Raw genomic sequence first — 13264 nt, 5'->3', positions numbered from 1 at the left:
ACGATAGCATGTTACACGAAGAACTATGCTAACCCTAACACATCTATGATAACTACGTTGCTCGCCATCAAAAAGGCTTCAGTACGAGCAACGCATGAACAACGTGGAGCTTGTCTTTGCCCTAGATCGCAAGATGCGATCTAGGCAGCATGTTGCTTACCGGTAGAAACCCTCGAGACGAAGGAGTTGGCGATGCGCCGAGATTGATTTGGTTGGTTGAACGTTGGTTGTTGTTTTTTCCATAAACCCTAGATACATATTTATAGTCCAGGGGACTTTCTAATTTAGGCGTGCACCTAACCGTGCACGGGTAAAACTCTATCTTCTAATCTAAGATGCAATCTACTATAATTAAAGATACACGGGCAATCTAGCCCAAACTCTTCGTGCAAGGCCGCTTCAGAGATCTTCCACGTGTAATCTTCCAAGCCCATCTCCCTTACGGCCCACCTCCTGATTTGGCCAAAATCTGGTGATAACACATGCCCCCCCTGGTTTTGGTAATGATAATTTGAAAACCACTCTGTTTTTCCTTCGAAGGGTCATGTCGTGGCAGAGCAGACCTGTCGCAGTATTCTTCATCATGATGGCTTGTCTTCTCACCTTCTCTGTATGATTTGACAATTTCTGGCCTCACCCCCTCGGAAACTGCAACGGCATTGAATCTCTACTAGGCTCCTCTTTATTTGACCGTGCCGATTGATTAGCCCTCTTCATCCTTTCTCTGTTCCAGCCATTGGCACCCAAAAAACCCCCAATCTCCCATAGCCATGTCTTCTTCTTCTTCCTCATCGGTCTTCTCTGACTCCTCGAGATCCAACCACCGAGGGGACTCAGCGCGTTTGCTTTGTGGTGGGAGAGGCCCTAAGCGCCTGAACACAGATACGTTGGCTGCCTCCTTCTTCTTCTGGTTGCATTCTGGGCAATTGCCGATTGTGGGCAATCAGCTCATTCCTGAATCCCAGCAGTGTCTGAAGAAGGGGCAGTCCCAATGCCTGTCGTTGTCATCTTGCTCCCTTGATTCTCCTTTGGCACGGCGCTCGTGCTCTTCCTCATCGCGATCATGCCGACGATGTCTTCTGGCTTCTCTAGCCAGACGATCTCTTTCATCATCATAGCTGGACCGTCGGCGTTGGTCATACTGACTTACATACTTGTTGAGGAGGTGATCAGAGAGGGGTCGCTGATATCTTATGTTCTTCACTTCTCCCTCTGTGACGTAGCGCTTGCCATCATAATGGAGCCGATCGCGTGGAGCGGCCTCCTCTGTGTCCTTGCTACGAGAGCAGCTGCCCTCGTCTCCATCTTTGCCAGAGTGGTGCCCAGGTCCTACCATGTTGATGCTAAACGAGGATCCTGGCTGGCAACCTTCAGGGTAAGTGCATTCTACCATGTTAACGGCGGGGAAGGGCTGGGTGTCGACCTTCATGGCGTACTGGTTGAAAATCGTACGCCCTTTTTCTATCGCCGCTTGGATGTGCCGACGCCATACCCTGCAATCGTAGGTGGCATGGGAGAGCGAGTTATGCCATTTGCGGTATGGCTTTCCGTTCGCCTTGCGCCGTGGGGAATTTGAGACCTTCGGGAATCGTCAATCGCTTCTCCTTGAGCAGAGGTCGAAGATTTGCTCGCTTTGGTCACGTCAAAATCAAACCCCGGGCGGACCTGGTGGCTTTACCCATTTGCGGGACACGGGGTTCCTCCCCGAGTCCATTCAGCCACTGCTACCTCTTGATCTCCCGCAGGAACTTCGTCTTCCTCTCGCATCGACCGGGACTACCGCACGCTTGAATTTGTCCCTGCACAGTCCGGTGGCGCTGTTCATATGCTGAAAGTTTCGAACCATGTGCGCCGGTGAGGGATAGTCTCGCTTGGGAGGCCATGTCCTTGAGCGGTGTTGCGAGGCCCGCTACCGCCAACTCGATCGCTTCCTTTTCGATTATACGAACCGAATAACATCGGTTCCTAAGATTCCTGAAGCGCTGGATGTATTCTGTCACGGTTCTCCACGCTTCGACGTAGTTGTGCTAGATCGGCAATGCCGGACTCGGAAGCCTCCGAATGGTACCGCGTATGGAACTGCTCTTCCAATCGCTTCCAAGTCCGGATGGAGTCTCGGTGGCAACGAGGTGTACCATCCGAAAGCCGATCCCGTGAGGGACCGTGAGAAGAGCCTCACGCGTAGTTGATCCGACACCGAGGCCGGTCCTAGTTGTGCCAAATATCGGCCCACGTGCTCGATGGAGTCGGAACCATCTGATCCACCGAATTTGGAGAAGTCGTGGAGCCGATATTTAGGTGGTAGCGGGATCATCTCGTAGTCGTCGGGTACGGCTTGGAATAGCCGATTGCCCTCGTTTCGGCACCATGCCGAACTGGTCTCTCAAGATGTTGCTGATCTGATCCGCCGTGCCGGCTGCAGGAGTTGAACTACGAAGATTCGCCGGGGTGGCGTACTTAGCCAGCCATGTTTGCTTTTCCAGCTCGAGCCAACCGCAGGAGCTGAGCTCGGAGGTTCGTCGGGGTGGCATATTTAGTCAGCCACGTCCGCTTCTCAAGCTCGTTGTTGACGTCCCTCCCGTTTTCCCGTAAGTCCCCGATGCCGTGGCCTGGTTTGTGAGTGCCCGGTTACCACAATCGGCACATACGTGCACGTGTACCCGTGAGGGATCTCCTTCGGCGCCTCGAGCAAGAACCGGTAGTCACTAGGGTCACCACCGATCTTGTAGACGACGAATGCCGGTGAAGCCGGCACTTCGGTGCTGCCAACGCATATGGCAGCGGTGGACGGGACCGGAGTGGCAACTCTCCTTGATGCGTCCCGAGAGCTGGTCCTGTCGGCGAGTACCGGTGCCTCATGATCTCCTGGATTACGCGAAGAGCGACACGCTCCAGCCGTGTTGACCAGGTTCTCGTAGTGGCGGTGTAGCGAGTGAGCCACCAAGTAGTTGATCTCCTGCCGCAGGACCTGGTGCGTTCTTCCGACGGGCGAAGAGGTCTATCCCATCTAGTGCACCATTGGGCGAGAACCCTTCCACCTCGATGCCATGTGAACGGGTTCTGTGGAAAGAGCCGATGAGGTCGGCTTCGAGGATGACTTTGATCTCGTCATATTTCTTCTTGAGCTCGTCGGTCGGATCCTCATATGTGATCGGCGTGCCGTCCGCCATCTCGGATGTAGATGGCGATGTGGTTGATGTAGAAGCTTGTCCCACCGGCGTGCGTAATGTGTTGATGTCCGAAACCCACCGGCGGCGCAGCGACGGCAACACCGTAGAGCCGGAACAACCTAGGGCTGCGGCTGGCCGAGGTCCCTCCGAGCGACGGCCCGCAAAGCCTTCTCGGTCACACGTCCGATGCTGATTGCAAGGACGTGCCACCCGACCTATACCTGGCCGGGAAGGTGATGGAGATGCCTCGCTTAGTTTCTGCATGGCATACATGTAAACATTAAATACGAGCCTCGATCGGCTCTCGGGTTATCCTGTGAATCGGCTCAAGGAGCCGATCCACCCATGATTCGTACGGTGCACGAATATATGGTGGTCCCGCTTGATCAAGATAAAGCTAATGAGATCTACGACGATTTAGGGTTTTCACCGCATAATCGGATCATCCTACTCAGGATTGGGCCTCGCGGCCACGCACGGTGATCGTAAGCCGATCCTAGACAAGGCCTAAAAACCAACACGAGGTTGATCCCCGGAACATCCTGTCTAGGACTAGCAAACGACACCCTACGTGCCGCTGGATCCTCCAGCCCTTTGTAGGGCCTAACTATTGCAGATATTAAACTAATCCTTGATGAACAAGGAGCAACCGTAACGGATCGGATCTACTAAATAATGATCAAGCGGGGTGCCGCCCCTACACCTAAGATAGGTGTAAGGGCGGCTAGACATGCGAGGGTTGCACTACGATAGCATGTTACACGAAGAACTATGCTAACCCTAACACATCTATGATAACTACGTTGCTCGCCATCAAAAAGGCTTCAGTACGAGCAACGCATGAACAACGTGGAGCTTGTGCTGCCTAGATCGCAAGATGTGATCTAGGCAGCATGTTGCTTACCGGTAGAAACCCTCGAGACGAAGGAGTTGGCGATGCGCCGAGATTGATTTGGTTGGTTGAACGTTGGTTGTTGTTTTTTCCATAAACCCTAGATACATATTTATAGTCCAGGGGACTTTCTAATTTAGGCGTGCACCTAACCGTGCACGGGTAAAACTCTATCTTCTAATCTAAGATGCAATCTACTATAATTAAAGATACACGGGCAATCTAGCCCAAACTCTTCGTGCAAGGCCGCTTCAGAGATCTTCCACGTGTAATCTTCCAAGCCCATCTCCCTTACGGCCCACCTCCTGATTTGGCCAAAATCTGGTGATAACAGTTTGTTGCTGCTTTTATGGCGTCGCTTCTGCGGGGAGTTCATCCTCGTCGGCAATCTTGTCGTCGACTCTGCAGGCTGAAGGGCAGCCACTCCCCCCCTGATCTGCTGCTCCCTCAGAGACAGCTTCAGGAATTCATCAACCTCCAGTTTCGGAGGTTTCCTTGCTCCATCATGCTTGGCTCCCGCTGCGGTAACCCAAGTGGTTGCGTCCCCAGCGTCGCCGCAGTTGAGCATGGATGGATGCTGCTCGAGCTTCGTGGAGATGGAGTTGGACTGGATCGCGTTCTTCATCCTAGATCTAGGGTCCTTTGTGCAAATACTGCGGACTGTTGTATAATTTTCAAACTTTTCAGGGTCCTTGCTGTAATTTGTACCTCCACCGATCTCGGTCCTTCGAGACCTTACCCGTTCAAAAAAAAAAAAAAAATCGGGCATTCTTCGTCGCTGCCCAGCATCTGATTCTTCCGAAGAATTTCCTCGATATCATGTCGAGAATTCTACTACGCTATCCATCAGTGCGGGGGACACCGGTGCATATCTTATCCGATCGAGCCGCTGATCTCGAAATAATCTGCCTCGGAGAAACCCTGCTACAACTTCTTCATTTTTTGTGCAAATATACTCCGACGCGGAGCGGAGTACACTCAACTCGTCACGACCTCGATCTCAGATCCGCTCTGCACCATCGTGGAGTGGACTCCAGCAGCTAATCAAGGACCATTGGCCTAATCTCGGCAACGTATGGGCACGGTCGGGGACCAAGGACCATCTGCAACGTTCGTGTCGTTTGGAAGACAAAGGACGAGTGAGGAATCCTCGGCGTCGGCCCGAGATCAGCCAACAGTGCCATGAATAATGGCACTCCAAGCTTGGCTTTTGTGTTTAGCTTTTCTTTAGATCCTTTTGTGTTTAATTTTGCCTACAAGCGCACACGTTAGAGGAAACCTGTCAGTCTGTCACAGTGGCATAGTACGCCAAACATTCCAAGTGGCACCCAAATTGCTCACGTACATCCCATCGTGCGCGCCTGCTTTACAGTTGCTTTGTGCTAAATCTTTCTGCGTAATTAATTTAACAAATTCACTCAAGGTTATATTAACATTTCACACTTCCTCTTCTCAAATAATAGATTCAGCATGTTGTAGTTAAAACAACATAACAGGGTAGGTATTGATCCTTTGTTAAAGTCACAAAATTAAGGAGAGGCCAATGGTGATTACTTGATGAACATGTTATGATTTTGGTGCACATCTCTTTCTTCATAGTGGAACATGATCATAAAAAGCTACTCCTTCCGTTTCTAGACGTAGGGTGTATAGTTTAGCTCACAAATTAGAGCACGCTTGTGGAGGGAAAATTACACCACCTTTCGACGGAATTACCTCTAGATAGTTGACGTGAGGAAAAACTTGCAAGTGTGGGACAACAATGTTTATTGACCGGGTTCAACCACGACTCAAGAAGAGAATCGCATAATCTCGTTAAGGGGTGTGGCCTCTTGATGTTGTGGCTAGAGCCAGAGCCAAACTTTATCTTGAGGACAACCCTTGAAAACATCACCAAATCCTTGCAATCATGTTTCCATGGATATCCAACTGACTTTGCACAAAATGCACTAGATGATATGACGAGATACGGTCGTTATCTCCTACATCTAACAAGTCATTGTCATCGTTCTGCTTCGACGCCAACAACCACCGCTGCACCATCTCGTGTTTGTGGTTACTTCTTAATCTTGAAGCTTCGTACTTCCGGTGTACTTCCGGTCTACCGTAGACATTGTGTGCGTGTGCGTTTACCTTGTACTCGGTGTTTCTTAAAAAAATAAACTTTTCTTGAGGGGCCTAGTTAGTTACAACTAAGGAAACGGAAGGTTCTATTTAGAAAATTCTATAGAGCAAGGACGACGTGCGCTTATGTGTGCACGTTTTGTGAGTTTTTTTTTTTTTTGAGTTGTGTGCACAGCTCGCCAACTTGGAATTTACGGTGACAGATTTGCTCCGACGAACATGTCTTTGGACCAAAATGATGCTAAAAGCCAATTTAAAAACGCTATGCAACTGTCATGTTTATGAATCCGCCATGTTAAAAAAACAATTTTATGAATCCCCCTTCCGCGGCTGTCTTTTCCTCTACAAAAACAATTAGTAATAAGGCAGAGGACAAGAACGGAAATTACCCTAGACCAGGTCCACCACCGAGTCAGCCAACACATCTGCGTGGACGTCGAGTCGAGCCGCCCAGATCGCTGCCGTCCCAGACCTCCAAATCTCGCCCGAGGAAGAAGAGATTTTACGGCGGCGATGGCGGCGACCGGCGACGACGTCCCCATCATCCAGGCGGAGAACCTCACCAGCAACGTCAGGTCCATCCTCTACAGGTCCGCGCCCCTCTCTCCCCCTCCCTCCCGCGCAACCCCCTCTTCCCGATGGGTTCGATGGCTCGATCTGATCTGGAGGCGCCCTCAGTTCTTATGTTAGCTTGTTCAGGGTTGATCCCAGTGTACCTTATGGATTCACTAGCGTAATTACGGATCACTAGATGGTTCGCCGTAAGTATTGGTAGGAAAGGAACACGGAATTTGGTTTGAGCAAGGGGATAACAGGTGTGGAATTGGTTGTCTCTCCTGGAATTATGATGCGCTATGACACAATCTTACACAGTTTATTTGGTAGCTGCCTGGTGGATCCACTAAACTGAGTTAGAAGGATTTGCTTAAATTTTCCTGCTAGGTTGAGACTTGAGATATACTGTACTTAGCAATCTGGACTTGGGGGAACTCTATGAAACAAACTTGCACTGTTTATCTGAACTCTTGGTAGCTGCCTGGTGGATCCGCTAAACCGAGTTAAAAGGATTTGCTTAAATTTTCCTGCTAGGTTGAGACTTGATGTATACTGTACTTGGCAATCTGGACTTGGGGGGACACCCTTGATGATTGGTGAATAACTAAGTTGAACTGCTTAATTGATACTAACTTGGGGCACACCGCACGCCTCTTAGATTCACTAGGTGTATCTAGTTTTCGAGTGTAAGGGGGGTATAGAGTTGACGTCCATATGTACAGCTGTTTAGATAATTTGATTACACTTGGGTAACTTGTTTTAATGTGTTCGATTGGTAATGTACATGCATACTCCCTCCGTTCCGTAATTGATGTTATCATTGATTCTCTATGTTTGAGACTCATATGGACAGCTGTTTAGATAATGTAATTGCACTCCAGTAAGTATTCTAATGTGGTCTGTTGGTAGTGGACATACGTAATACTGCGGTAAACAGGCTCCAAACACTGATTGTTTCTCGGCTACAGGCAAATATCGTAGATATTTCACTGTTTTTTCTTCTCTTTAACCCAATATGGTTTGTCCTAAACATGATATTTCTCTGTGCTGCAGTCGGACGTTCTTGTCTATCACTGGTGGAGTTGTTGCCGGTATATGGGGATTCACGGGTCTGACCGGTTTCATCTTCTACTTTCTGATAATGATGGTAGCATCGCTGGGGCTCTTGGCAAAGTCAAAGTTTTCAGTTCACACATACTTCGATAGCTGGAGCAGGATTTTAGTTGAAGGAGTTTTTGGTGGCCTTATGGTAAGAATAATCGCCATAGTGATGTATTATGTGGTTTACCATTGTAGCCTAACTTCCTAAACGTTTTGAACCTTAGATGCTATTAATATATACTGTTGAAATATGTCTTATACAGACTGCTGTTTAGAATCGATGTGGCTTTCTCATTTACAATGTCATCTTAGTTGTATTCTAAGTTCATCTAGGAAGCTATTGAACATTGAGCTGGATCCAAATGAGTTCTTATTTGGCACTACTGTAAAACAATCTTGATGTTAGGACTTAGGAATTATACAAGTATATACAACTCTAGTTTGCTACTATCTGTTAAAGACTAGCTGTAGCTTTAGATGATCTAGTAGGACTACAAAAGTACAAATGCTGTTGAAACTTGGGAGGATAAATTATCTACTGAGGTATATATGTTATTAATGATAGTCAGTTATGTTTTTTGATAGATGGCGTAAATTATCCAAACAGAACAGTTAATTATACTTAATTGCCATATGCATTTATGTTCTTGTCTTCAAGTTTATTCTTTGAAGATATGCTTGAGCCTTGCTTTATTTCATGATGTTCTAACATTGTGATTTTTCATTTGCAGTCCTTCGTGCTGTTCTGGACGTATCCTTGATTTATCGATATTTGCAATTCTAATAATATGTTATTAAACCCTTCTATGCCCTTATAAGTTGGATGGTTACTAGATTTGTAACTGTGTTCCACCATCCTCTTTTAACTGCTAAAGTGTCGATATATTTTCTTGAGTTCATCCTTGACACTTATCAGATTTGCGTATGATATTGTCCACATCTTCTGATGGAAGGAGCTGAAGTCAGAAGAACACAGCATATCACATCTTCTGATGGAAGGAGCTAAACTCAGAAGAACAAAGCTTGTGCAAGCTTTTTCCCTAACCTGATGGAACAATGAAGTCTCCGGTTTATCCATTTTTGTTGTTAGTTATTATACTACTGTCCAGTTTGATGAACTGCAACAATGTATATGCCAATTTGATGGCTAGTGTATCAGTAATCAGTTATCCCGTTGTAAACCTGCAAGTGAGAAAATGTGCAACCCTCTCTCCCCGAACAGTTATGAGTTATTACATTGCTCGTTTCCTGGATCCATTTTGAATGACTTGCAATGAACACATTGTTCAATTTACAGGCTAGACTGAAAATTATCATCCTTTTATATGTCATGGTCTGTGTCATGGATTTAGCATCAAGTTTGTGTGAAATATGTTAGTACTGTATGCTAAGAGAACTTTCGTGGCGCATTTTTTCCGATGTCTATGTTTTAGAGGTCTCAAAGATCTCTCCATTCCATGAGTAGCAAATGTGGTTACCTTGTCATTTCAGTTTCAATCAATTTGTTGTGCCAAAGTTGCTCATGGTCGTGGACTTTCACAAAGATCTGCCCTTAAGAAGTTAGCTTCAGGCTACAAAGCAGTGTACTTGCATCCTCCAGATGGGCTGCACCCATGCACCTCATGCTACTTCTACACCTTCGGAAACTCCGTGTTCAGATCGGTGAGGCAAGAGACGAATTCATCGTCAGTTACCTCCACGATATCCAAAATACCATGAAGACAGATTAGTCCTGGCCTCTATGTGACTCTGTGTGTATGAGTGGGTCCAGTTCTCAGTGACCCGTCTATATACACACTGCAGAGAGAACGCATGCACGTTACATCGGACTTGAGCCGCAGCACGAACCTAGGCCAGCAGAACAAACCGGCCACCATCGACCTTCCGAGTGACATGAACTGTCATCGTCACCTTCCTTATGCGTTTCATCAGCTCGAAGATGCAGATGTCGCCCTCCCGAAGCCTGTTGTCACGGACAAACTTGGCCCAGCGCACGCCGTTGATGCCCCGGGTGACTTTTGCGTGGTAGTAGTACTTGACATACCACTGCTCTTTTCTGTTTGGCTTCAGAAGCAGTATGTCCTGTGACTTCCTCGCGAGATGATCAGTTGCAAACTTGCTGGGGATGACCTGCAGCCAGAGCATTAACTGATTCAGAACAATGGCTACAAATCACAGTCTAGTATGAAAGAAACAGCATGTTTAGGTACTTGTAAGATTTACTTAGGAAAACGCTGTCTATCCCCCGGGGGAACAGCGCAGAAATCGTCCGGATGGAGCGACCGACCCGTGTCCTTCCAAAATCGAGCGATAGAGTGGGTCCCACCACGATCTTATCTTACTCTCGTCTCTTCCATCGATAGGAACGGAGGCTACACCAGGCAGCGCCGCCGCCCACGCCCCATGGATGCGCCTCCGCTCCCGGCGCCGCCCACCTCGCGCCCGGCGGCCATCCGCCGCGGCCATCCGCCGCGGCCATCCCCGGCCCTCCTCCTCTCCCGCGCCGCCCCGGAGCTCCATCCATGGCGGCCTCCCTCCCCTCCTCTCCTCCCGCGCCAGCAGCGCCGCCGCCGCCCCGATTCCCTCCGCCGCCCACGGCTCTCCGCCTACCGGCGGAGCGCCGCTCGACGGCCGACCTCATGCCCGTCTTCCAAGCCACCGGCATCGCGGCCTCATCGACGTCCTCCGGGCCGCCGCCATGGAGGTGCTCCAAGCTGCGCGCCGCCGGTGTTGGCCGCGGCCCCACGCAGCGCCGCCGAACCTCCTCCATCGCGCGCCACTCCTCCTCCTCCACTGCATCCCGCAAGACGGCGTTGTCCTGCGCCTCCATCTGCATCCCGGCGACGGTGTTTTTTGCCCCTGTAGTGATGGTGTTTTGCTACAATAGCTAGAAACTTTGCTACAATATTCGTTCTTTTCTTGCTACTATAGTATACATTTTTTGCTATCAAGTTTGCGGCGAGATTTTCCGGCGTGCTCACCAGAGATGTCAGTTTTGCTACAATAATAGACCTTTTTTATATGGTTTGCTACAATAGAAAAATAAATTTGCTACAATATTTGTGGTTTCTTGCTACCATAGCATATATATTTTGCTACTAATTCTCCGACGAGGTTTCCGGCGATATCTCCGACGAGGTTTCCGGCGACGTCTCCGACGACATCTCCGGTGATGTCTCGAACTTTGCTACAATACCCGATTTTTTTTGCTACAATAATACAACATTTTTGCTACATCGTCTCCGGCGAGGTCTCCGGCGAGTCTCCGACGAGATCTGTGTGTATTTTGGGTGAACCGTGTTTTGCTACAATTGTGTTGATTTTGCTACAAACGAACCGTTTTTTGCTACTTTGGTACATTATGGTAGCAAAAGTGGGACTGAGGTATACTGTGACACGTGTCATGATCTGGACGGTCCAATCGAGCTAATCCAACGGCTGTCCACCCGGGGGATTAGAAATCTAATCCCCTGGGGGACGCTTAGCGTGACCCATTTATTTATGGGTAAAGAAAGCTCCAAACTAACAGATGAAAAAAGTTATATGGATGTACTCATCCTATGACAGCCAATTGAACTGACCAGGATGTTGTTCGAACGACGAACATGAGATTTCTGCAGGACAACCACATAAACCGGGTTTCCTTGTTGAATCGATGCCAAGCCGAATATCTGCTCCCGTTCGTCCACAGTTAGGTAACTTGCAAACCTTGAGTAGTAGTAGTAGTTAGAGCTGTCATTGTGCTCATCGTCACTTCTCTCTTCTTCCTCGGTCACCCCACACTTAACTTGAGGGTCCCTGTTGTTTGGAGATTCATCCTCTTCACCTGTCGAAGATTCACATTATGTTCTCTGGATTATGGTTTCAACATCAATCAATACCACCAAAGTTCAAGTTATGAGGACACGCTGCAAAGTTATTTTGGTTTTTGTTACCTGGTTTCTCTGAAGTAGAGGTCGTGTGGGGAGACCCAACCGCCTGGGACAGCCGCATGATAGCATTGCCAGCATCGCTCAAAAGACCGTGTACTTCAGCTTCCTGAGCCACAATGTCGTCAAACTGTTTGAGCATTTTGGCACGCTCTTTGTCGGTGAAGAAACATGGCACTTTCTGGGAGCCGCTCGAGTCGAAGATAAGCACATCAAAGGAGCCACTGTCACTGCATTTGAAGAACAGGAGGTCATTCTCCTGCAGTCCCTGGGCCTTGGCAAATTCCTCCCATCCTGACATGAAAAACAACTCGCCGGCGATCTTCCCCACATCGACGTGCCATGTATCGCCGCTGGGTGCCTTGAGGGTGAAGGCTCCCTTGGCGATCTGCTCGGTGAACTTGTTGGCGATGTTCTCCGGAATGCTCTGATATAAGATGAACACAGTTAATTCGCAAAAAAAAAGATGAACACAGTTACACAATAATGTAACTAGTGCAACAACCAACCCATTGATGAAAGAAAGAGAAGGAAAATGTATCTAAAAGCGCACTCGATTCTTAAAAGCAGCCATACTTATTAAAATACACATTCTAGAATCTGTAATCTAACCCCAACCTAATAAAAAAATATCCAGAAATTCAGAGATCCATAGGATCAAGGCCACAAGGACTCAAACATGGAGCAGTTAACTACTTACCATGCGCTGCTGACAGTCTGCTGTCATGATCTTGAAGAACTTGATGTTGCTGGCATCCATGTGCTCCCAGTAGTAGTGCTCCTGCCACTCCCTGCACCTCACACACCTCCCCTTCTTCCCCATCCTCTCACCTTCACCCGCCATTGCAGACATGCGTGGAGCTTCGTCAGTTGCCACACCTCAAATCAATGGATGCAGTGCATTTGCAGGCAGAGTGTGTACATGCCGCTGAACCGAGAAAGGAGAAGAAGAGAGACGACCTTGGCTTCTCCGATGACGTTTTATCTATTCTCCTTGATATCAACGAGAAGAGGCTGCTACCTCTGATGAGGGTGGGAGGAGTCATACTAGTGAGTGACTGGGGTTTGACAGGTGTTGTAACCCCAGACGGTTTGTTGGCAGACCTTGCTCGTTGACACGTGGAGACACGTGTTGGAGTGAGCTAAAATCTGATGCCAAGTGGGGAGAACAGTGACGAACAACGAAGGCGAGCCGAGATTTCCGATGATGGAACTACAACGCCAGAAAACGCTGGCAAGACATAAGCAAGAGTTTCCCTAACATGATGGAACTACAGCGCCTGCTGTTTGTTCCTTTTTGCTGTTAGTAATTGTACTATCTAGTTTGGTGAACTGCAAACGCAATTTGATGGCTAGTGTACCACTTATCATGGTGTAAACCTGAAAATCAGAAATGGTGCAACACCACGGACGTAGATTCATAAGATCCATTTGCCGATTAAGTATTTGTTGCTCATTTTCTGCATCTATGCTGTTGACTGACTCACAATGTA

At 48.3% G+C, this 13264-nt stretch overlaps 2 protein-coding genes across 2 annotated transcripts; one reads left to right on the top strand and one right to left on the bottom strand.

Moving 5' to 3' along the window:
- The first annotated feature begins 6608 nt into the window (after positions 1-6608).
- Positions 6609-9061, top strand: LOC127327484 (uncharacterized). The gene is made up of 4 exons (XM_051354257.2): positions 6609-6776; positions 7795-7990; positions 8574-8593; positions 8759-9061. Exons 1-4 carry the CDS (start codon positions 6700-6702, stop codon positions 8787-8789), a joined length of 324 nt encoding a protein of 107 aa, XP_051210217.1. The 5' UTR covers positions 6609-6699; the 3' UTR covers positions 8790-9061.
- A 629-nt stretch (positions 9062-9690) lies between these two features.
- Positions 9691-12594, bottom strand: LOC127327249 (B3 domain-containing protein Os12g0592300-like). The gene is made up of 4 exons (XM_071824895.1): positions 12472-12594; positions 11778-12198; positions 11424-11686; positions 9691-9972 (listed from the first exon to the last, which is right to left on the bottom strand). The coding sequence occupies exons 1-4, from the start codon at positions 12592-12594 to the stop codon at positions 9691-9693; spliced, it is 1089 nt and encodes a 362-aa protein (XP_071680996.1).
- Positions 12595-13264: the final 670 nt, after the last annotated feature.

The sequence above is a fragment of the Lolium perenne genome, chromosome 1 (assembly GCF_019359855.2).
Source record: "Lolium perenne isolate Kyuss_39 chromosome 1, Kyuss_2.0, whole genome shotgun sequence".
Lineage (NCBI taxonomy): Eukaryota > Viridiplantae > Streptophyta > Magnoliopsida > Poales > Poaceae > Lolium > Lolium perenne.
This window is presented reverse-complemented; position numbering and strand designations above follow the sequence as displayed.